This window comes from Natator depressus, chromosome 13 (assembly GCF_965152275.1).
Source record: "Natator depressus isolate rNatDep1 chromosome 13, rNatDep2.hap1, whole genome shotgun sequence".
Lineage (NCBI taxonomy): Eukaryota > Metazoa > Chordata > Testudines > Cheloniidae > Natator > Natator depressus.
This window is the reverse complement of record NC_134246.1, coordinates 16,716,295-16,736,740: the sequence shown is the minus strand read 5'-3', so window position 1 is coordinate 16,736,740 and position 20,446 is coordinate 16,716,295. Positions and strand designations below refer to the sequence as shown.

Sequence of the window (20,446 nt, the reverse complement as noted above, 5' to 3'; positions counted from 1 at the left end):
AGAGGCCATTGCCAAAGAATGTTTTCAAGATGGGTACAACTGTAAAAAACTAGTGTAATTATAAAGAATAGATAAACAGTGCATTCAAGTTAAAAGCTCTCATAAGAATAAGCACAGATGTCTTAATAAAGCTGACCTTGAAGAAATATAACAAAATTATATAATTTTCAGAATTAGGTGTAGAACATCCTCCCCCCCCCCCCCCGCAAAAAAAACAAACAAAAACTAAGAGCTTTCCTAGCCTTGCTCTCTTGCTATCTACTTACTACAATAATTGACACATTAGAAGTTTGATCCAATGCTCAATTACTTTAAAAGGAAGCTGGATCATAGCCTAAATAGATACATTTGATATGTTACATTACTTTGTTTAACTCCCAACTTTGTGTCTCACTCAGAGGCTCAGCATGCTGGCAACATCATAATCACCACAGAGATCGGATCACTGAGATTTTAAAATCTCTTCAATATTCTTTAAAAAGAGGCAAATATATTATAGCCTTTAGCAGGTACTGTTGGATATTTTTCAATAACACACACAAGGTGGTTAGAACCCAGAGGAATATCCTCCATAGAATACCTTTAGAGTGCAAATTATACAAGCTGTCAATCTCAACTACTTGACAATGTGTCTTAACTTTTATCAAGGCAATGGAGGAAGCAAAACAAATTGAACCATAACCAGAAGCGTCAGGCAGTAAGAAACCAACAAATTTTTTGTACACGCACGAGAAATACATTAGCTCTGCATGCACAGAAGTCTAGGATGTGAGCCACTGCAAGAATGTTTTAGTTATGCTTCTTGGGCCTGATCCTCCCAGACATGCATCTGGAACTCTGATTTCTCAAATGATCTGGAAATAAATGGCTTTCAGGACTGGGCCTCTACTGGTTTAAGACAGACATTCACATAAGTTTTAAAATGTATTCAAACCCAAAGTCAGTCTAGTTTGGAATTTGGAAGATGGTTTTACTCCAAAACCAATAGGATGCAGCCAACAAGAAAAAAAATAAAAGGGGGCTCTTGCAGATTTTCTTTTCCTATAAGACTAAATTCTGTCCATAGAAGATGTAGTTTAATTTATTACATGTTCTGTGGGCCAAACTGTACAGCACCCTCAACTCAACTGCCAAAAAAAGCATGTGAATAGTTCCACTTATTTTACACTAAAGCTATAGCATATGTATGTACATCAGGAAGCTGACTTTAAAAGCAGCACATATTATGTCCTCATAATGGTGAAGTCAATCAAGTCTGAGAAGTAAACTAAAGGAGGATCTTACACCATACATATCTGCTCTGTATATCCTATATAGAAAGCAACATGCCAATCTTCACATTATGGACCAAGCAAAATCACGCTGCTAGGTTTCTTTAAAAAAACCAAACCAAAAAAAAAACCCCACTTTTTAAAGAGTCTATATTTAAAGAGACATGTTCTGAAATTTCATGAACTTGAGGCTCCTGGTTGACATACACTTACACACGAGTCAGTTCCCAAACGAGAAACCTTTGTGCAAAGCGTGTATACGAGACATCTAAATGCACTCAACTTCCCCCTCCCACACTCCATAAAGACACAGGCCTTTAAGAGAAGGCTCCAAAACATGTTCAGATGTTTTAACAGAAATCAGATGCAAAACACCTGCATTTTAAGTTAGCATATATTTTACTGTCTCAATCACAGCAACCTCATACAGTAAGATACACAAAAAATAGAGCATGGTATCACTTGCAATTCAACACAGTTTTGTACTACAGTATTCAATGACAGATATAAACACAGGACTTTTCCTTTTTAAAGCAAATATAGTAGTCCCTGCTATGTTCACTGTATAAGTTACGTGGCATCACAGTTTTAGTTAATTACTGTAGTGAAAGTAGCAATATGGAAGTTGAACTAGTGAACTAGAAGGTACATTGTATAGCAGCCAAAACAGGCATGACACTTCAGAAAGATGAACAGAAAAAATAACTACCAAAATGAGAGCCACCCTTACAGACTGTATTTTAGTAGTAAAATTGTTTTAAATTCTGCATTATATACATACTGTATCTACATGTGTTCTATTTTATACATATATACACACACACACACACACACACACACGTGTGTATTTATAAAAAAGCCATTAAGATTTTGAAAACCTTATCATTCATTTAAGCAATACTGAGCCTAGCTCAACAGTTTCCAAACTGTGGGTCACAATGCACCATCAGTACATGGGGTCACAGAGGACAGACACCATTTTGCTCCATGCAGCATGACCTTGCACATACAGTGCAGACAAGGTCGCAATGCATGGAGGATGCCATGTTGTTCTACAAAACGGCATCTTCCATGTTATCTGGAGTCCTGGCAGGAAAGAATTCATTAAAATGGGGTCATGCCAACAAAAAGTTTGGGAACCCCTGCTGTAGCCTTCAGAGTCAGCAAGATAATACATGTTTATAACATTTCCAGTTGCAGTCACTGGATTTGTCTTCTGATAGCTAACCACATGCCATACACTTTATATCTTAATGCAGGTCACAATAGCCTCTCTTAGCCTTCTACAAAATCAAGTTTCACTTTTTCCTTTGTATATCTGACACACTTATGGCTAAAATATTTTCGTAAGTTTACAATATTAACCTATTTAATTCCCCTCAACCCAAAACAAAAAGACAAATTTGGTGACCAATCATTCATGCATGTTTTTCCACACAGAGTCAATGGATATTTGAAAAAAACAAAAAACCTAGAATCAAACTGTTCAAAAACGTATTATTTAGTGCAAAGTGGATTAATTTACACTTTAGATAATGTTAGATATTTTAAATGTTTGATTCCAATACTCAGATTAAGTTCCCTAATATTTTGTCTTAACTAGCTCGTCTGACTGTAAAAGAAAAAAAATAAAAGGGGGCTCTTGCAGATTTTCTTTTCCTATAAGACTAAAGTCTGTCCATAGAAGATGTAGTTTAATTTATTACATGTTCTGTGGGCCAAACTGTACAGCACCCTGCACAATGGAATCCTGGTCTAGGACTAGGGCTCCTAGGCACAACAGTCATACAAATAAATAATAAGTTCTACTGCCCGATTCACGTCTACAACTGATGGATTTACTCCAATGGAAGTCATAGAAGCTCTGTGAATTTTAATCAGACCACTGCCTTACCTGCTGAGCTATGCTATAGACTTTGCAGTGGATTTAGATGCAGAGTGTATCATCTATGCATACATAGTTCCCATAAGCATAAGGGAAGAAAATGCGCACTTAGGCCCAAAATCCCGCAGTCCTTACTCAGGTAAGACTCCAATTAATTTAGGAGAGGTCTCTCCTGAGTGAGAGTTTTGGGTTCTTTAAAGGAGGAAGCAAAGAAAACAAACTCTTTCTAAGCCAATAATATCAGTCTGCCACAGTGACTGTAGTAAACCATGAAATACAGTACATGTAAAAAAAAACAAACAAATAAAAACAAAGGGAAGCCATCCGAACAAATAACCCAGAGAGGCTTCATAGTTACAATGATTTTACCACTTTTAGAATTCAACACATTGAATCTATTTATTAAAAAATAAACTGTTTCCAAATCACCTATTTACAGTACAAAGAATGGGATTTAATACATGTGCAACAGAAGATGAATAAAATCAGTACTCAACTGGAAAGACAACACTCCAGGCATAATTTAAGTGACATGTATACAGATTCACCTTTTAAAGATACCACACAGTAAAAACCAGTAGGATGGTATTGGCAACACTAGAAAATAAAGCAAGAACTCTTTTCAAATTCAGATTGTATAAGTTTGAGATAAACGTCTTGGGGGATGGAAGGGAGAAGGAAGAAACATGAAGACGTGAAGAGGAGTTGTCTTGGTGTTTACATTTTAGAGCTCAGGAAATGCAGCCAAACTCTTCAAAAATTAGTCCTTTTTGGCAACCAAGCAATTTGCAAATACTTCCTGCAAGTATTTTAAAGTTACTCTATCAAAACAGACAGTGATTTCACAATACACTGAAAATGCTGCTCTTAATTTCTTGATTTTATACTCTTATGTAGTTTTATTTGGGTGAGGCAATAACTGCAATGTAATAACAAAAGTGTGGTGTCATTTAAAGTGCAACAGCTGCCAAGTTTTAAAGGAAAATGTGCTCTTCTCTCCCATCTAATTGAAAAGCAGTTATCGGATAAGAATCACCTAAATGGTAGCAGCATGAACTCTAATGTATATGCAGCATTTGTGAAGCCACTAAAACTGAAACTGGCACTAATCATTGAAATGTATTTCCAAAAACTGGACACATCTGGTTGTTTTATATTTATATATAAAGAGGTCAGTATCATATTTGTTACCAGTGAAATCAGAAAATTCCATGTGTTTTTAGCCCTTGTTTCTCCCCTCAAACACAGAATTTCAAGTTTATCTATAAACAAGGTGGGGCAGCTGGGTTGATTTATAGTTTAATTGATTGTTAGGCATGAATCTGTGTAGCTCACTCTTTCTACAGCAGGGATCATAAAAGTAAGCATTGAGGCAAGCATCACATGAGACTTTTGAACAGAACGTGCATGTGTTTGCAGCTCCAGATCGGTTACAGAAGCCACAGCGCAGGGTGCCTGAAGGCTTGGATTTTGAACTGAGTTGAGCAGCTCTTTCTTGACTCTGAGTCTGTAATGCGTACTGAGATTTCTCTCTTAAAGCAGAGCCAGGAGACAAGCCATCATTTGGAATTGTTTTGCTTGAATAACTGCTCTGTTTCACTGCTGGATATTCCTGCCTATAGATGAGCAGATTTTCACACTTTTGGCAAACAGAAGTGCCACAAGTTATGCCACAATTCTGGCACTTGAGGGAAGTTGTCTCTTTGGCTAGATGCGTACGTTTGTGGTAAATGGGATTGACATCATTTCTTATTAGCCATACATCAGGTTTACTAGCTTCTTGTCTTTTAAAGTTTAACATACTTCTAGAATCAGGATCAGTATATAAGTCTAAGTCTTCTTGAGCAGAAAAATAGGAGTTGTAGGGGACATTTGTTCTTAACATGCCATTGGGATGGGATGAAATTGGCAAAAATTCATCTGAACACCCATGTGGAGAGCTTGACATAGTAAGAAGAGATGGTGATGGACGTATTATTTCATCTTTAATGTCATCTTCTGTATCAACCAAAATTGGTTCTTTTCTGAGACTCAATGAAGTCATCAATGGTGGTTTCTTGTTTTCCCAATAGCTGTCATATGTATCCACAGATTTAGAAGGCTTGCTTACTTTTGGCTTGAAGTAATCTTTAGAGGCTCTTTCACTAGCAGATTTCTGAAGAACCATGCGTGCCATAGAAGTGTTCAAGTTTTCTTTGCATTCTGTGCGCCGTTTCATAGCTTCTGAGCAGCCTCTAACATCTTCATTGCTATTTTTTCGCTCATTTACAACATCAAGCTCCGAATAACCTTTATCTTTCACTTGCAAGTGAATTTCAAGCAGTTGTTCACACTCTATTTTTGCCAAAAAGAGTTCAAATGAAACCATTTTCACTTGGAAGTCATCAACCAGCTCTTTGAGCTTATACATGGTTCCCAGCTCTTGGACATACCCCATGTAGTTCAGAATCTGTCTTACATCCTCCTCAGGTAGTGTGGACTTTATATAATAAACAAAAGGTCCCGTGTAGGTCTGGAAGGGGGAAAATAAAGGAAAAAGTTAGGTTATAAGCTCAGTTGTGGACTAGATGCTCAGACACTACAATGCTGGGTACAATATAGGTACCTTGTTAGTCCTATCTAATCAATCTATGACAATCAAAGACTACGTGTACTCCACAAAAGTTGAACGCAAATTCTGCAGCACTCCTGTTTGACAGACTAAACATTCTGCATCAGCTTCAGATAAATCCAAAAAAGAAAGGTTTTGCTTAAATTTGAAGACCGTATGATCAGCATGTAATCCTCCTGTTATTAAATTGTTTATTTTATGCTTCCCCTAAGTATTCCAGTTTTAATGTACCAAAAATTGAATTTACAACACAACTGCACTGTACAAGCTTTGGGGGGGGAAGATGGAGGTTTCAGAAGCGGGTAGTGGACAGCTAAATATTTAAGAATCTGGAAAGTTGTGGCTGTATTGGGAATATGGGATCACAAAATTAACTGGATATTTCTGCTAAAGCAGGCAGTGAAATAGTTAATGTTGACATTAAAAACTGAAATGAACGATGTTAGTTCAAATCTCAGCAAATACTTCAGGATGTCTGCAGACCGGAGAGGAGAGTGCTGCATTGGTTTATGTTGTTCACATTTCAAAGGTTTTCTTCATACTATAAGTGTTTGAAACATTTTTAAATGACAGTTCATATTTGGAGCACACCTCTGCAGGAAGGGATGGATTTTATAGCAAATTCTGCAGCCATGAAGCATTGACAATAATCTGTGCTTCAGCTGCCCTATCTGTAATGGACGTAACATTTATTACGTGCATTTGCAAAGTGCCTCAGATGAAAGGTGTTTCGCATGCTAATTATTATTAAGGACAGAAAATTCCTCAAGAGGAGGAGCAAGTCTCCTGGGAAAGAAGTTAAAAATACAAGCCTAAGATGCAACACGCATGTAAATACAAGTGTGTTCTAGGCCAATTTTTACAAAGGTCTAATTAGGTACACTCTTTTCTAAACATCCAAAGCTATGGGATTCCCCACCCTGAGAAACTCAAGGAGCACTTGCTCACTGATTCAGACAGAAAAACACAGCAGCCAAATGAATTATTTGCAACTTTGGGACAGTGTTTCACAAACTCATCTTTTATTTTTGGGAACCAACTGACCTTTCTTCTGAGCTGCTTAGCTTAATGCAAATATCTGGCCAGGGATAATCATAATATTTTAAAGCAGGGAGTTCACTTAAGTCAATTTGTACAACATACTTACAGTTTTTTCTTTCAGATGGCTATGCGTCAAAAAGCTAATGAAGACGTCTCACTTCAAAATTTCTTAGTATTGTTTTTTTTAAACAAAATCTCAAACATTGAGCTGAGGTGTAGCAGTGAGTTAAATATTTCAGTCTGACCAGAGCTAACAGCCTTCAATATTGTTGACAAAATTGACTCCAAAGAGGATGATGGTTTACAGTGTTTGAAATGGAAGGTAAATTCTACATTTTCTTAAGCCTTAGTCATGTTTTATATATCAAGAGTCTACAGTAAAAAACAAGGCTTGTGGCGGACAAGGAAACATATGGATCCATAAGAAATATCCCTTGTGATGCAACATAGCCGAGATGTTTGCTCTGACTGGAGTTCAAATCCTATACTGGGTCACAAGTGGAAATTATTTGGATCTGTCAACCTTGTACATAGTGGTAAAAAGAACCACAATGTATGACCAATGTCTACAATGTTAGCATCCCAAGAGGTGTCCTAGATTGGAATAGTCAAGATCTTACCACTCAGGACTTCAGTGCAATGAGGAATTAGACATATGTAGAGTTCTACAAGTCTGGAATAGTTCCCCCTCCCCACCTCTCCAAGATGTAATAGAAACTACTCAATGCACCATGAATTTTTTCTTTTAAAGGACACTGTCAAATAGTTTAGTGTATAGAAAAATGCTTTGTAAGGCTATATTAGAAGTATTTATAGGCAAACTTTCCAAAAACAATTTTCTGTCTGGATTTAAAATTTCACCTACAGTGTTCACAACTCAAACACTGCAGCTTTGAACCAGTATAAATGAGAACCCAAAGACAAGACCAGACTCCAAATTGGCAGTGGAAGAGACGCTAACTAGTCTGCTTCCATGGTCTACTCTAAGCTGAGCTATATAAAAGTATTAAACAAATAGCACAGATGATGAGAAGTATATTAGGCTTTTAAATACTATCAATCTCAAACAAAGACCCGACACAGGTAAGGAATCTGAAAGGACATTAAAAAAATCAAGGCTCCATGTGATCAGGAATGAAGAAAGATGTTCTTAAAACAAACTAAAGAAGTTTGTTTGCCAGTGTGAAAGGAGTTGAGGTTCCCAATCCAGTGCCTGGTGAACAAGTGTCTACTTCACAAAACAGTGCACACTGCAATTAATGCTAAATTAATAGCAGTGCTGGCAAAAAGGGCAAATATTGAGTGAACTTAAAAGTCAACTATCCATTCACCCTAGCAGTATTCCCCTGCCGTCAAAGTCAGGATACACCAGTAGGCTGAAGGGAGGGGGAGAAGCTTGCACTGATTCTGCTTTTGTTGTGCCTGTTTTATGGATACAGAGAGGATTTCAGACTCCAGGACTGCCTATCTGTCACCTTTCAGCAATGTAAAAAATACTTAGGAATAAAGTTAGATGAAACTACAAATCATTGTTCTAATGTATTACCACCATATGTGAGACTTCTTACCTTTATAGTTTTGAATTCCTTCTTCCAAGGGTAAAGAAAGAGATTAATTCCTACTATCTCCAGCATAGCGAATGCACTATGGAGAGAACGTAAATTTGAGGATTTCAGGGATCTTAGGGAATTTTCAGCCATATCATAAAATTTAATCAACCGGAATCTATAAAAGGGATCAATCTTGGGAAGGCAGAGTAAGGCTGATGCTGCCACTCGCAGATATTCATCATTAACAGGGCGCTGTTTGCTGTCAGAAGCATTCAATTTGGATTCATGGAACTGTACATACTTCTTAAATAAATCGTCTTTATATTTCGTATCCATTGAAACAGGACTTTGGCTCACTCTTGGGTGGCTACCTCGTCTCTTCCATGGTTATTCTGCAATAGGCGGATTACTGAGCCTTTTACAAGTTTTCAGTAATTGTGATTCTTCTGGAATAAAAAGAAAAAACAAAGACAAGTCATTACAGCTGTATTACTCCAGCATGCCTGTAATTCCACGTACCCACAGGAGCCTGTGAAAGTGTGCATAGAACAGTGGATCCCAACCACAAACTCTTCAGGCTTCTGTAACCATGTAATAGGTGTACTGGTCTTTTGGTGCCCCCTGGAGAGCCCTTCACAGTCGTTATACACTCTTCTCCAACTGCATCCTAGAACAAAGCCAAGCCAGAGACTGATATAGACATTTGGGAGTTAAATCCCAGCAATGGGTCCACAACAATTTCCCCAAGTCCCATCTGGCAAGGCAGCCCTAGCCCCAAAGAAATCAGGTGCACGTGAGCCTAAAGAGAGCGGAGATGCTTTTTGGTCCATAAGAATAGAATGGTTTGATGAGTAAAAGCAAGGGTGTGGTGCGACGAAAACAAAGTGACCTGTTTATATTGTTCTGGGGGCTAATGAGTTAAATTGCATGAAGAGAACTATAATCAGGGACTTTTTTAATCTATTATTTTTCTTCTTCCAGAAAAAATAATATATAAACAAACATGAACTGCTCCAAAAGGGTTCTTTCTACTTAACTCAGGACTTCTGCTGTGATTCTCTCTAACTGCGTGGACTGGACCGCCCAGCACTCTAGTCTTTCTATTTGTACCTTATCTGTAAGCCTCTGTGTGCTCCTGATATCTTATCCAGCTGTGCATATCCTACCCTGCCAAACAGGTGGGGTGGCTCAACACGCATCTCATAACTGTGGAAGAGGTCACATGCAACTGAACAAGAGGCAGTGGGCAGCAAGTGGCACAGCCAAGATTTTAGCCTGAAACTGGCAGTTACATTAAAAGCTGGGATCCCTACTTCTAACAGCTAGTAGGGGCCCTGCTTGGACCCGTTATGCTGGTGTAGTACAAAACCTTCATTACTTATGCTTTTTACAAGTGTATTAATATTTGTGTTTCTACTTTAGCGACTTGATGGCTCCTGCATAGGCAAGCCCTTTACACTGGCTTCCAAATGCTACCGAAGCAGAGATGTATTTGTGTGGCCCTGATGTCATCCAGATTCTACAGAATACAACCTCTCATTTTTGAAGAAAATATACTTCTAGTCCTTATGGTTGTGAAAACCTCCCAACTGTGAGCCAAATGTAAGTCAATGGAGTGTTGTCGTTCTGAGTCTGCAGTCAACCTGAAACAATGACTCAAAAGTGTAAACTCCCCAACCCACATTAAGCCCATGTAAATGCCACCTGTAATTATTCAGTTACCGATTATTTTAGCAGATGGGAATGAAGCCCGGGGGGGTGGAGGGGGAGAAGAGAGAGGAGAATGAGAATTTCTGCTGGACAGAAGATGCATCAGGAAGAAGTTAAGGAAGAAGAAGAAGAACAGGGGGGAAAAAAAGAGGACGAAGAAGAAAGAGAAACAAAGGTCCCAAATTTCAATGGTCCCAAATTCAAGAATATTCTTTCACCAAGTAATGCTGAATACAACAATGAGGAAGTGAATAAACAACAAGTTAGAAGTTGTGTACAAGCGATCTTTGTGCAAGCTTCCCTCTTGATATCAGTGAGAGTTCTGCTGTGAATTACAGGGAATATGGAGTCCTAAATTCATACCTCAGCCCAAGATCCACAAATAAAAATAGGTTTCAGAGTAACAGCCGTGTTAGTCTGTATTCGTAAAAAGAAAAAAGAAAAGGAGTACTTGTGGCACCTTAGAGACTAACCAGTTTATTTGAGCATGAGCTTTCGTGAGCTACAGCTCACTTCATCGGATGCATAGCATATCGTGGAAACTGCAGAAGACACGATATGCTATGCATCCGATGAAGTGAGCTGTAGCTCACGAAAGCTCATGCTCAAATAAACTGGTTAGTCTCTAAGGTGCCACAAGTACTCCTTTTCTTTTTACAAATAAAAATGCAATTGAGTCTTCTCCACAGGATGAGTTTAGTGCCCCTTCCCTAAAGTTATTTCTTTATTTGTATAAAACAGAACTGGACAAAAGCAGCAGAATGCCACTACTCAACCACCATCTCCCTCCCAAATTAAATAATTAGGTTATGCAAAAGAGCTCTGATTGTTTCCAATCAACTGGGACTTTCAAACCAGTCTTGATAAGAGACTTAAAAAACTGTGAACAATCCTGCACTAGAATGGAGCTGGATTAGATATCCTAACCTCCAGCTCTGGTTTCAAAAATTGTAGGATACAGCAGTTACATGAATGGGGCATTAAGATTAGGAAGTCCCCTAAAGACAAGTAAGTCCTTCGTAAAGATTTTATGAACTGTGACATTCATAATCATCTCCAGATCCCATGACTTGCCATTTGTGGCAATAGGATTTCACAGAATCATAGAATATCAGGGTCGGAAGGGACCTCAGGGGTCATCTAGTCCAACCCCCTGCTCAAAGCAGGACCAATCCCCAATTTTTGCCCCAGATCCCTAAATGGCCTCCTCAAGGATTGAACTCACAACCCTGGGTTTAGCAGGCCAATACTCAAACCACTGAGCTATCCCTCCCCCAATTTCAGTCTCTAAGGCTTTCACCAACACTTAAAAAAAAGAAGAGTATTGTATTGAGCACAAGAAAATGCTTAACACAAAAATGTTTTTGAATGTTAAGACATCCTAGATCATGATTAAGTTTATTAAAAGACAGAAGACTACAAGGTACATTCATGTATCACTCTCAACCAAAGCCATCAGTTTGCTTATAAACTGTAGTATTTCAGTTAAGAAGTGGTGTCCCAGAAGTACTAAAACTCTTCAAATGACAAAACTAAAGAAAACTAGCTGACATATTAAGCACAATAAGACAATAAATGTGCCACCTTCAGAACTGTGATTACATTAGAAAAAGCTGAATTACCATTGGCAGTTTCAGAGCAATCTATAGGGAAATCAAATAATTCTGTCCCACTAAGAATAAACAAAACCCACCCAGTCTTAGATTGGTCTTTAAAATGGTTTCTAAAGCATCTGACAAGAAAAATCCCCTGACCCACAGAAGAAAATCCCCCTGCTATTTCTGCCATAAATCTTAACTACTCAAATTGGTTCCATTCAAAATACTCATTAGCTCTTTGAATCAGGACTTTATACGAGGGATTCCTTGACCCAGAAAGCGAGAACATAGCTTTCATATTACACTGAGCTACACAGCATGAAATGTGGCTGAACCATCAAAATAATTTTACCACAAACCCACAGGCATATCCCCTGAATAGCAATTTGAGGTTGAGAGGCTCATGCAACAGGGTCTCATCGAGCAGGCAGCTATTTTTATTTTAAACCGAATTCAACTGAACCTAAAAAATAAACTGACCCGGTGTACCCAGCTCAATCAGTTTCTGAACCTATAGCTAATTCAGTGAAACCCTGATCTAACCTAGCATCCTTCTCAATCCTGTTTCCATGGTATGCTGTTTGGGAAAACTGAGCTCTCTCCTCACTTAACATGTTGCCAATTCTACATTTTCAAAGAGAGCATTCTCCTGGAATATTCTTCCACTGCTAATCATCAGCTAATTCTGCCTCTGAGCCTTCCTGGGACAGGTACAAAGTCAGGAAAAACTTTATTAGAAATCATTGCTGGCCTTCAGTTACCTGCATGGGCTCCCATCCTCTCCACTCCTTCACAGTATGTTTACACTCAAAAACCAACCAAACACCACAGCATCAAGCCTCAATTGACTCAGGCTACAGGGCTAAAAGTGGCAATGCAGATATTCCTGATCGGTCTGGAACTCAAGCACTGAGACCTCTCCCCCCCCCCCGGATTTCAGAGCTGCAAAACATCTATGCGGCTATCATTAGCCCGACAATGAGCCCTAGTCTGTTGACTGGGCTTTGAGACTTGCTGTCATTTGGGGGTTAGGGGAATTTATTTATTTATTTTTGCAATGTAGATGGACCCTTAGGACCCTTTCCAAAACCTGCTGTGCATGAGATAGTCAGTGGAAGACCCTTGTCTGTCTACACTACGTCGTGGCATGCGGTTCTTCCCATAGATCCCGAGGCCAGAAGGGAACATTGGGATCACCTCGTCTGACCTCCTGCCCAACACAGGCCATACAACGTCTCCAAAACGATTCCATGGGCAGATCTGTACACCCTTCGCGGCATCTTCGCCCAGCCCCCCGGGAGGAGAAAGGCTCCGATTACGCTGCTGGGGGAAACCAAGGGGAGTTTGAGATCTCTCGGGCCCTTCTGCACCTGGCGGGGCGCTGGGCGACAGGGCTGCACCTAGCCAGACAAACCTCCCCCGGCTAGTGAAAGCGAAACCCAGAGCCCGCGCCCCGGGGGCCCGCAGCGGGGCCGGCTGGGCACCTCGCACCGGCAGGCGCACGAGAGCCGGGCGAAGCGGGGGGGGGGGGGGTCGACAAGGACCCGCAGCGCTGACGACCAGGAGCCACCCGCGGGCACCCGAGAGGGACCGCCCGGGGACGGGCAGCTGGGACAGGGCCCTGCTCGCCCTCGGGGCTCTCCCCAGCTGGGGCCGCCTCACTCACAGCTCGCAACGAGGGGAAACCGGGCCCGGGTCCCGCGACCAGCTGCCGCGCGCCTGCAGGAAGCCCCCGGTGCCCCGGCGACAGACCCCCGTCCTCGCCCAAGCAGCCGGAAGTGACCCCCGTGCGGGCGAGTGGGGAAGCATACGGACCCGGAAGAGCTTTGGCGCATGCCCAGTGCTCTCGGGAAGGACTCGACAGCCGCCTTAGCTCGTAAGGGAGCTCTCCGCCCCTCTCCCTTACCTTTCCCCGCCAGCGAGGCCACTGCATGCCCCGCTCTCCAGCCGAAGGGAAACAGCCGCAGCCACAGCAACCCGGCAGCAAATCAGTTTAGGGACAAGAAGTGACGTAATACGGTTGCAGGTTCTCCTTGCGCATGCGCCGCTCGTGGGCCTTGTGATGTCATAGAGGGGGATTTAAAGGGCTAGAGTAGCCTCGGGCAGGTCTTTTCCTGTCATGGTCTCCTGCCCTGAGGGCTCTCCCTATAGGCCTGCAGGGTGCCTGGGGCCTGGCTACCCCTGTCCAGCAGGGCCTAGGCTGGAAGTGGCCGGCTGAACAAAACTGGGCTTTTCACGACAGCGCAAGTCTGAGGGCAGGGTGCTGATTGTCCTGGGACCTGCCTGGCCACTGCCAGCCCAGCTGGAACCAGAGTCCCAGGTACTTCAGCTGGAGCCGTGTTTGGTGACGGTGCCAATGGATCAGCCTTTGAGGCACTGCCTAAGGCCTTGGCTACACTATAAAATTTAGTTAATGTGAGTCGATGTACAGCCACGGCAGTAGTTAAAGTGGTGTTTCACGTCCACGCTATGCTCCTTCTGTCGATGGTGCGCATTCTCACCAGCAGTGCTTCCACTGACTGAAGTGGGGCATTGTGGGGCACTGACTGCTTGAGCCCTCCCCCAACTCCGCCCCAGGTCTAACGGCCGGAGCTGCTGGCCTGGTGCGGGCTCACAGCTGGAGTATGGGGTTGGCGGGTTCCCTGCAACACACCAGCCAGCCTGTGAGTGCCCAACTGGAGCCAGGATTCTGGGAACTGACACCACACCACAGCAGCAGCCCTGGGAACCTCATCTGCAGGCAGGATTCTTGGTGCTGCTAGGCTCCCAGCTCCAGAGCAAGGAGCCTACCAGCTTTGAAATTGACATTCTTGTCAGTTTCATGGAGGCTCTTATTTCATATTTTGGCTCCTGCTCCCAGGGGCTCCAGCTGTCAGCCCTGTATGGGACTGATAGCCAATAGGCAATGTAAACAACGCAGTGTCTACAAGGACATTGTATTGCCCTAACTACATTGACCTAACCAGAGCCTCTCACAAAGGTGGAGTTATTAAATCGGTGTAGTGGGCAATTTACATCAGTGGGAGCAACATTGTGGTGTAGAAACTTACAGAGTTAGGTCGATGTAAGCTGCCTTACATTGACCTAACTCTGTAGTGTAGACCAGGCCCCAGTGACTGATAAGCTCCTCAGAGGCTTTGCAACCAATGCCTCACAATAGGATAAAGCTGCCACCCCAGAGAATCCACCTTGAAAAGTAAATGCTGTCTCTGAGCCTGGGCCTGGCTACCTGTGGATGATTTAACTGTCAGAAAATGGTCTGGGGTGGAAAAAATATTGTGAATACTTTTAAAGTTTTGAGCTGGTTTAGTGGTTGTTTCATGACCTATGCTACACAGAGATCCAGAGAAGAGGATGAGCTTCAGTCAGTCTACAGCTATAGGTTCCAAAATTGCCAATACATTACCAATGCTATGTATTCAAAGAGCATGGTTCAGCACCCCAAACCATGAGACTTGAAACTAAGTATGGGGGGGTTAGTTTGCTTTTGGTTTTTGAGCTTTTAAGGTTCACGTTTTCCACCTTTTTTTAAAACCATGAGCTAGAAACATACTTTTAAATGAAAATTGAGATTTTCATGTAATTACAAGAATCCAGCAGCTGAGGTTTTAGGAAAAAAACATTAAATATTGTAAGACTTGTGATCAAGCTCAAGAGTTGGCAACATAGCATGATATATTTCTTGGGACATCCATAGCACTCCAGCAGAACTACTAAAAAACAACCACTTGTGGGGTGGCAACAGCAAGCTGCACTACAGAGGAAGGAAGGGAAGCTTAGACAGGGTCACTGGGTTACTATTCCTGCTTATAATCAGGATAGGAGGGGATTTTGAATGACCCCAAAGAGTCAGAACCTTGGTCTTACATCTCATCTGAAAGATATTAAGGCCACTTCCAGCAGCACAATTTTCTCCCTTTCTAAGGAAGAAGAAATTTGTTCCATCATAATCATAGCAAAAAATTAATTGTCCTTTTAAATAATGCAGGATGTGGCTACTCAGTCACAACAATGAAATCAATTGATAAGTCATGATATAATTATTTTATAAATTGCTCTAATATCTGCTTGGTTTGAAAGCCATAAAATAAAAGCAGCATTATCCTTTTTAGAAAAGGTCAATATTTCTTCCATGGCCAGAGCAGCCTTGAAGGTAAATGAAGGGGAAAATAGTATTACATTTTGTTACTACAAGACACTCAAAACCATACGCAAGTAATAACATAATGAATAAAATGTGGACAACCTACAGCCTTGAGGCTAATGTCAAAAGCCAGGCAGATTCTGCCTGACAACTACAATTACTTACCCTCTGTTGCTTTAGATATTTTTAAAAGTATTTGTTTGTTTTTATTAACAGGCAATGTTCCCTCTAATTTTTTGACAGGCCGTGTGCAAAAAAAATTCCTTCTGTGCAAATTGTTGTGCTTCTGTGCAAATTTTTGTGCGTGTGGTGTTTCACCATGTGTGCGGGGTTTAGGATCTGTGTGCGCGCGCATACGCGCACAGCTTAGAGGGAACAGTGGTAACAGGAACATTTACCTCTTGTTTCACTTAAGATCAGTCTGAAACTAACAAACTCCATTTCCTTTACATTCTGCTTGAAGGGAGCTGATTTTTAATGTCCAAGCCTGTTCACTTTTTCCGCTATGTGAACCATAATAGGCTTGTTGTTCTACTAACAATGTTTAGATTCTAAGGCTGCTGCTGGTGAGTGCTAATGTGTGTGTTTTACAGCTGAGTAGAAGCTGAGTGTTTTGCAAGACCAACTCTGAATGTTTCTCAGGGTATGGCTACACTATAGTTGTTCTTTCTCTGCATCTTCGGTGCCTTGTGTTCCACATATGGCAGGAGACTCCATCTGATAGAGCACTCAGTGAATTCAATTTTCAGGAGGACTATATCACTTTCAGCAGCAGCAGCAAGGTGTTAGCAGAGTCTAAACTATGAGACAGAGAGTCAGGCACCGTAAGATAAGGGCTTGAATCTGACACAGTAAAACTTTTACAAGTGAATCCTTATTTTTCAGCTGATTCAGAAATTGAAACTCAGGATGAAATCTACCCGTGGATATGCATGTGCTGTTAGTATGGGTGTTGTGAGCACAGTTCTGAGAAGAGAAGAGAGACCTTCTGTTATTGGCAATGTATCCCTGGCTTTGATTTTCTAATTCTGCTAGTTAAGTGACAAGTGTCACTTGGCACATGAATGGAAACATTTGGCTTCACATATACAGTATGTTTTCCTCCCATATTTTTCCCTCTGTCTTCCTGATTTGCATTTCACACCACTCCTCTCTCTATAACTTCCTCCCAACCAAATGTTAATTCTGAAACATTCAAAGTTTTACTTAAATCTTGCATAGTGGGACAGTGTGTTAGGACAATATCTGCAAAATGCCCCAGGAATAAATTGCGCTGCCCCTGCCCTTAGCACCATCCATGCAGCTCCCAGCTAATTGGAGCTGTGGAGGTGGTGCTTGTGGGTGCAGGCAGTTCATGGAGACCCGCTGCTCCCCTCTCCCGCAGGGGTTGCAGAGACATGCTAGCAGCCTGCCGCTTCCAGGAGTGGCGTGGGGCCAGGTCAGGCAGGCAGCCTGCCTGAGCCCCGCTGCGCCAGATCAAACTCGGCTCCTTGACTGATTCGCCTAGAGCAGCACTCAGGCAAGCTCAGAGGGACTCGGGGCCATTCGTTCAGGATTGGAGGTGACTTTTAGTGTCCCGGAGATCACGATCGACTGGCAGAGGCTCCAGGATCGACCAGTCAATCGCAATCGATGGTGACCACTGATTTAAAGACTTCACGTTACAGAGAATCCACCATTTACATTAGTTTAAATCTGCAAGTGACCTGTGCCCCGTGCTACAGAGGAAGACAAAAATACCCCAGGGTGTTTGCCAATCTGATGTGGGGGAAAATTCCTTTCTGACCCCAAATATGGCGATCAGTTAGACCATTCACATGTGGGCAAGATCCACCAGCCAGAAACCTGGGAAAGAATTATCTGTAGTAACTCCGAATCCTCCCCATCTAGTGTCCCATCACTGGCCGTTGGAGATATTTGCTGCAGTCACAGATCAACTACATGCTGTCGTAGGCAGTCTCATCATATCATCCTCTACATAAACTTATCAAGCTCAGTCTTGAAGCTGGTTAGGTTGTTTGCCCCCACTGCTCCCCTTAAGCACAAAAGATTCACTGTACTGTGTCAGACCATCGGTCTGTTAAAGTCTTGATCCTATATCTGACAGCTGAAGTGTTGCATATGTAAGACCGATCAGCAGGAGCATAGGGGAACCCAGTTCTGCATTAATGGTGTAACCCACTCACCTCCTGGGTATGGTGTTCTTTCCCATCTAGTGGCACCGAGACCACTTAGAGAGAGAGAGATTAATGAAAAAAGAAAAGGAGTACTTGTGGCACCTTAGAGACTAACAAATTTATTAGAGCATAAGCTTTCGTGAGCTACAGCTCACTTCATGAGTTTGCTCTACAGCCTTAGCTAACAGCCAGTTGGCTTTCAGCTCATGCGATAGAGGTTCATGCACTAAGCTCTAGAGTCCCCAGTTTGATCCTGCCCACCGGGGTCTGTCAGCATTACAATGGCAGTGCTTCTGCATGGCTGACAAGTAACTCCTGACTAAAAGCAAAATTAAGGCTCAGCAATCATATAACTAAATATTTCATTGGAGTGATAAAGATGCTATTTAAGGCCACCTCTCTTCAGACATGGCCATCCTTCTCCTGGCATTAGCTTCTTTTTTACCCTGCACTGTTGCAGTGGAGTAGACACGCAAGGAGGTTGACACTTATTTGCTCATTCCACTTTGAGCCTGATCCAAAGCCCATTCAAGTCAATGGGAATCCTTTCATTGACTTCACTGGGCTTTCAATAGCCCCCAGTGCTTAGTACTTGCACCCACACATAGCTTCTGCTCACACTTAATGACAGTGCTGCAGCCTTATGCTCCCTGTTGCACAGTGAACAAGGATTTACAAGATCAAATCGTAAATCATAAGGTGACCTGCCACCAAATAGTGGCTAATACCTGCCATTTCAGGGGAATATGAAACCTGCCAATAACACACTTAGTCAGTTGTTCAATATTGTATATGGCATGACAGAGTTTAAAGAATTTAAGCCATGAGGCATGAGATTTGGCATTCTTATTTTAGCATTACTACAAATATTTCTGGCCATATTTTCTAGCCTGTTTAAAGGCAAGATTTGGTTTCAGTCTTTGATCTCCTGATGCAGTGGACTCTCCAGGCTAACTAGTCAATATGGGGGAGAAAGTAATGTTTTAAATTTACCTCCCCAGTGCATTGTCACCTGTTGACCTCCCCATAATATGGGATGGCATGAAGAGATGGTGCTGAGCTCCTTTCACTAAACCAGTCATAATCTGAAGTATCTCAACCAAAGCCCCTTATTCTTCTGCACCGTTTCCCCCCACTCTCTCAGATATGTGCAGCCCCAGTCTCTAACTATCTTGAGGGTCCATCTCCTATGTATTTCTTACACATTTCTAGTCCAGGCTGTTTCAGTAGAGGTGAAAGATGTGTTCTCATGTTAATTATAATAATCTTACATTTATATAGTACCTGAATCCTAATTATTAATTAGTATTATTAATCATGTTTATTACAAGAGTATTTAAAGGTCAACCAAGAATGGGGACCCCATTGTGCAAGGCACTGTACAAACAGAGTAATGGATGGTCCCTGCCCTGAGGAGTTTACAATTGAAATAGACCAGACAGACACAGGGTGGGGAAAGGGGTACACCACACAAGCTGAGTGAACAATGTGACGGCAACAAACATGTTAGTGCCACTTTTTGGGGGGAGTGGAGCTACTTAGGAAAGGCTAAGCTAAATGTGGAAAGGGAAGAGCAGAGGGAACAGGCAGGGGAGAAGACGTACGAGAGGCAAGTGTGGAGTAAAGCAGAGGTGAAAGGACTGTGAGGGGGGAAGGTTACAGCAAAGAGCCAATCTGCACAGGGCAGAGAATGGCCACTCAAAACAAGGAAGTTCTCTGAATGTCTAGAGGTCTCTGATTTGGCTGCCAGCTGGAGTCTATGGCTCCATCTTTCTGGAGTTACCTTTCCCCCTAAGGCCACATGGGAGGAGGTGTGAGAGAAAAAGCACCACTTGGGTGCTAGTGCCTCCATAGTAAGTGCTGCATGAGCTGTACACACATAGAATCACTGAAATGCTGCCACATCTGCGGTGGAAGGTGGCAGCCAAAGGCCCATGTCACACCACATACCCACTGAGGGAAGGAGACAGGAAATTTTAGCTAATCTACCGATGGCCGGTTGCATCTATTCCATGTTGCATCCCTTTTCTCCATTCCCTGGCTGTGCTCCGCTGCCCTGGTCATGCCCTTGTGTGCCTGTGCCCATGCCTGGGTACTTCCCTGCCCACTGTCCACAACCGCAGGTTCCTTTCCTGGGGTCACCTCCTGCCCAGCTCTGACCCCTGGGCATGCCCCTTGCCAGCTGCATCCCGACGGGCTGCCCCCTGCCCTGCTAGTCCTTCACCAGACTACCCACACCCTTCCCTGCACCCTTGCCTGCCCAGGTCTCGCCTTGCCCAGCTCAGCCCTGGGGAGAAAAGCACGTGACTGGGTGTGGGTGGAGCTGAAGAAACTGGGCCCGCTCTGGGGCGTGGCTTGGTGGCGAGGGGGCGTGGCTCGAAAAGGCTGCTGTGTCGCGCGTGCGCGTTAGGCCGCCGCCCGTTGCCTACTTGGGTGGGCGTGGCGGAGGGCCGGCCCCT

At 42.6% G+C, this 20,446-nt stretch overlaps 1 protein-coding gene across 2 annotated transcripts; it reads right to left on the bottom strand.

Moving 5' to 3' along the window:
- Positions 1-1,652: 1,652 nt before the first annotated feature.
- SPATA2 (spermatogenesis associated 2) lies at positions 1,653-13,678 on the bottom strand. 2 transcript variants are annotated; one of them, XM_074970021.1, is made up of 3 exons: positions 13,573-13,678; positions 8,377-8,804; positions 1,653-5,668 (listed from the first exon to the last, which is right to left on the bottom strand). In XM_074970021.1, exons 2-3 carry the CDS (start codon positions 8,692-8,694, stop codon positions 4,415-4,417), a joined length of 1,572 nt encoding a protein of 523 aa, XP_074826122.1. In that variant the 5' UTR covers positions 8,695-8,804; positions 13,573-13,678; the 3' UTR covers positions 1,653-4,414. The 2 variants fall into 2 exon arrangements, with proteins under 2 accessions (XP_074826122.1, XP_074826121.1); XM_074970020.1 differs by lacking the exon at positions 13,573-13,678 and adding an exon at positions 13,333-13,478.
- Between the last annotated feature and the right edge of the window lie 6,768 nt (positions 13,679-20,446).

What these genes read in the sequence shown, in the direction of transcription:
- SPATA2 (XM_074970021.1), bottom strand. Translation starts at nt 8,694, where the DNA reads ATGGATACGAAATATAAAGACGATTTATTTAAGAAGTATGTACAGTTC. An exon ending in AGGAATTCAAAACTATAAAG is followed by an intron (nt 5,669 to 8,376) that starts GTAAGAAGTCTC and finishes TCCCCCTTCCAG; the next exon opens with ACCTACACGGGACCTTTTGT.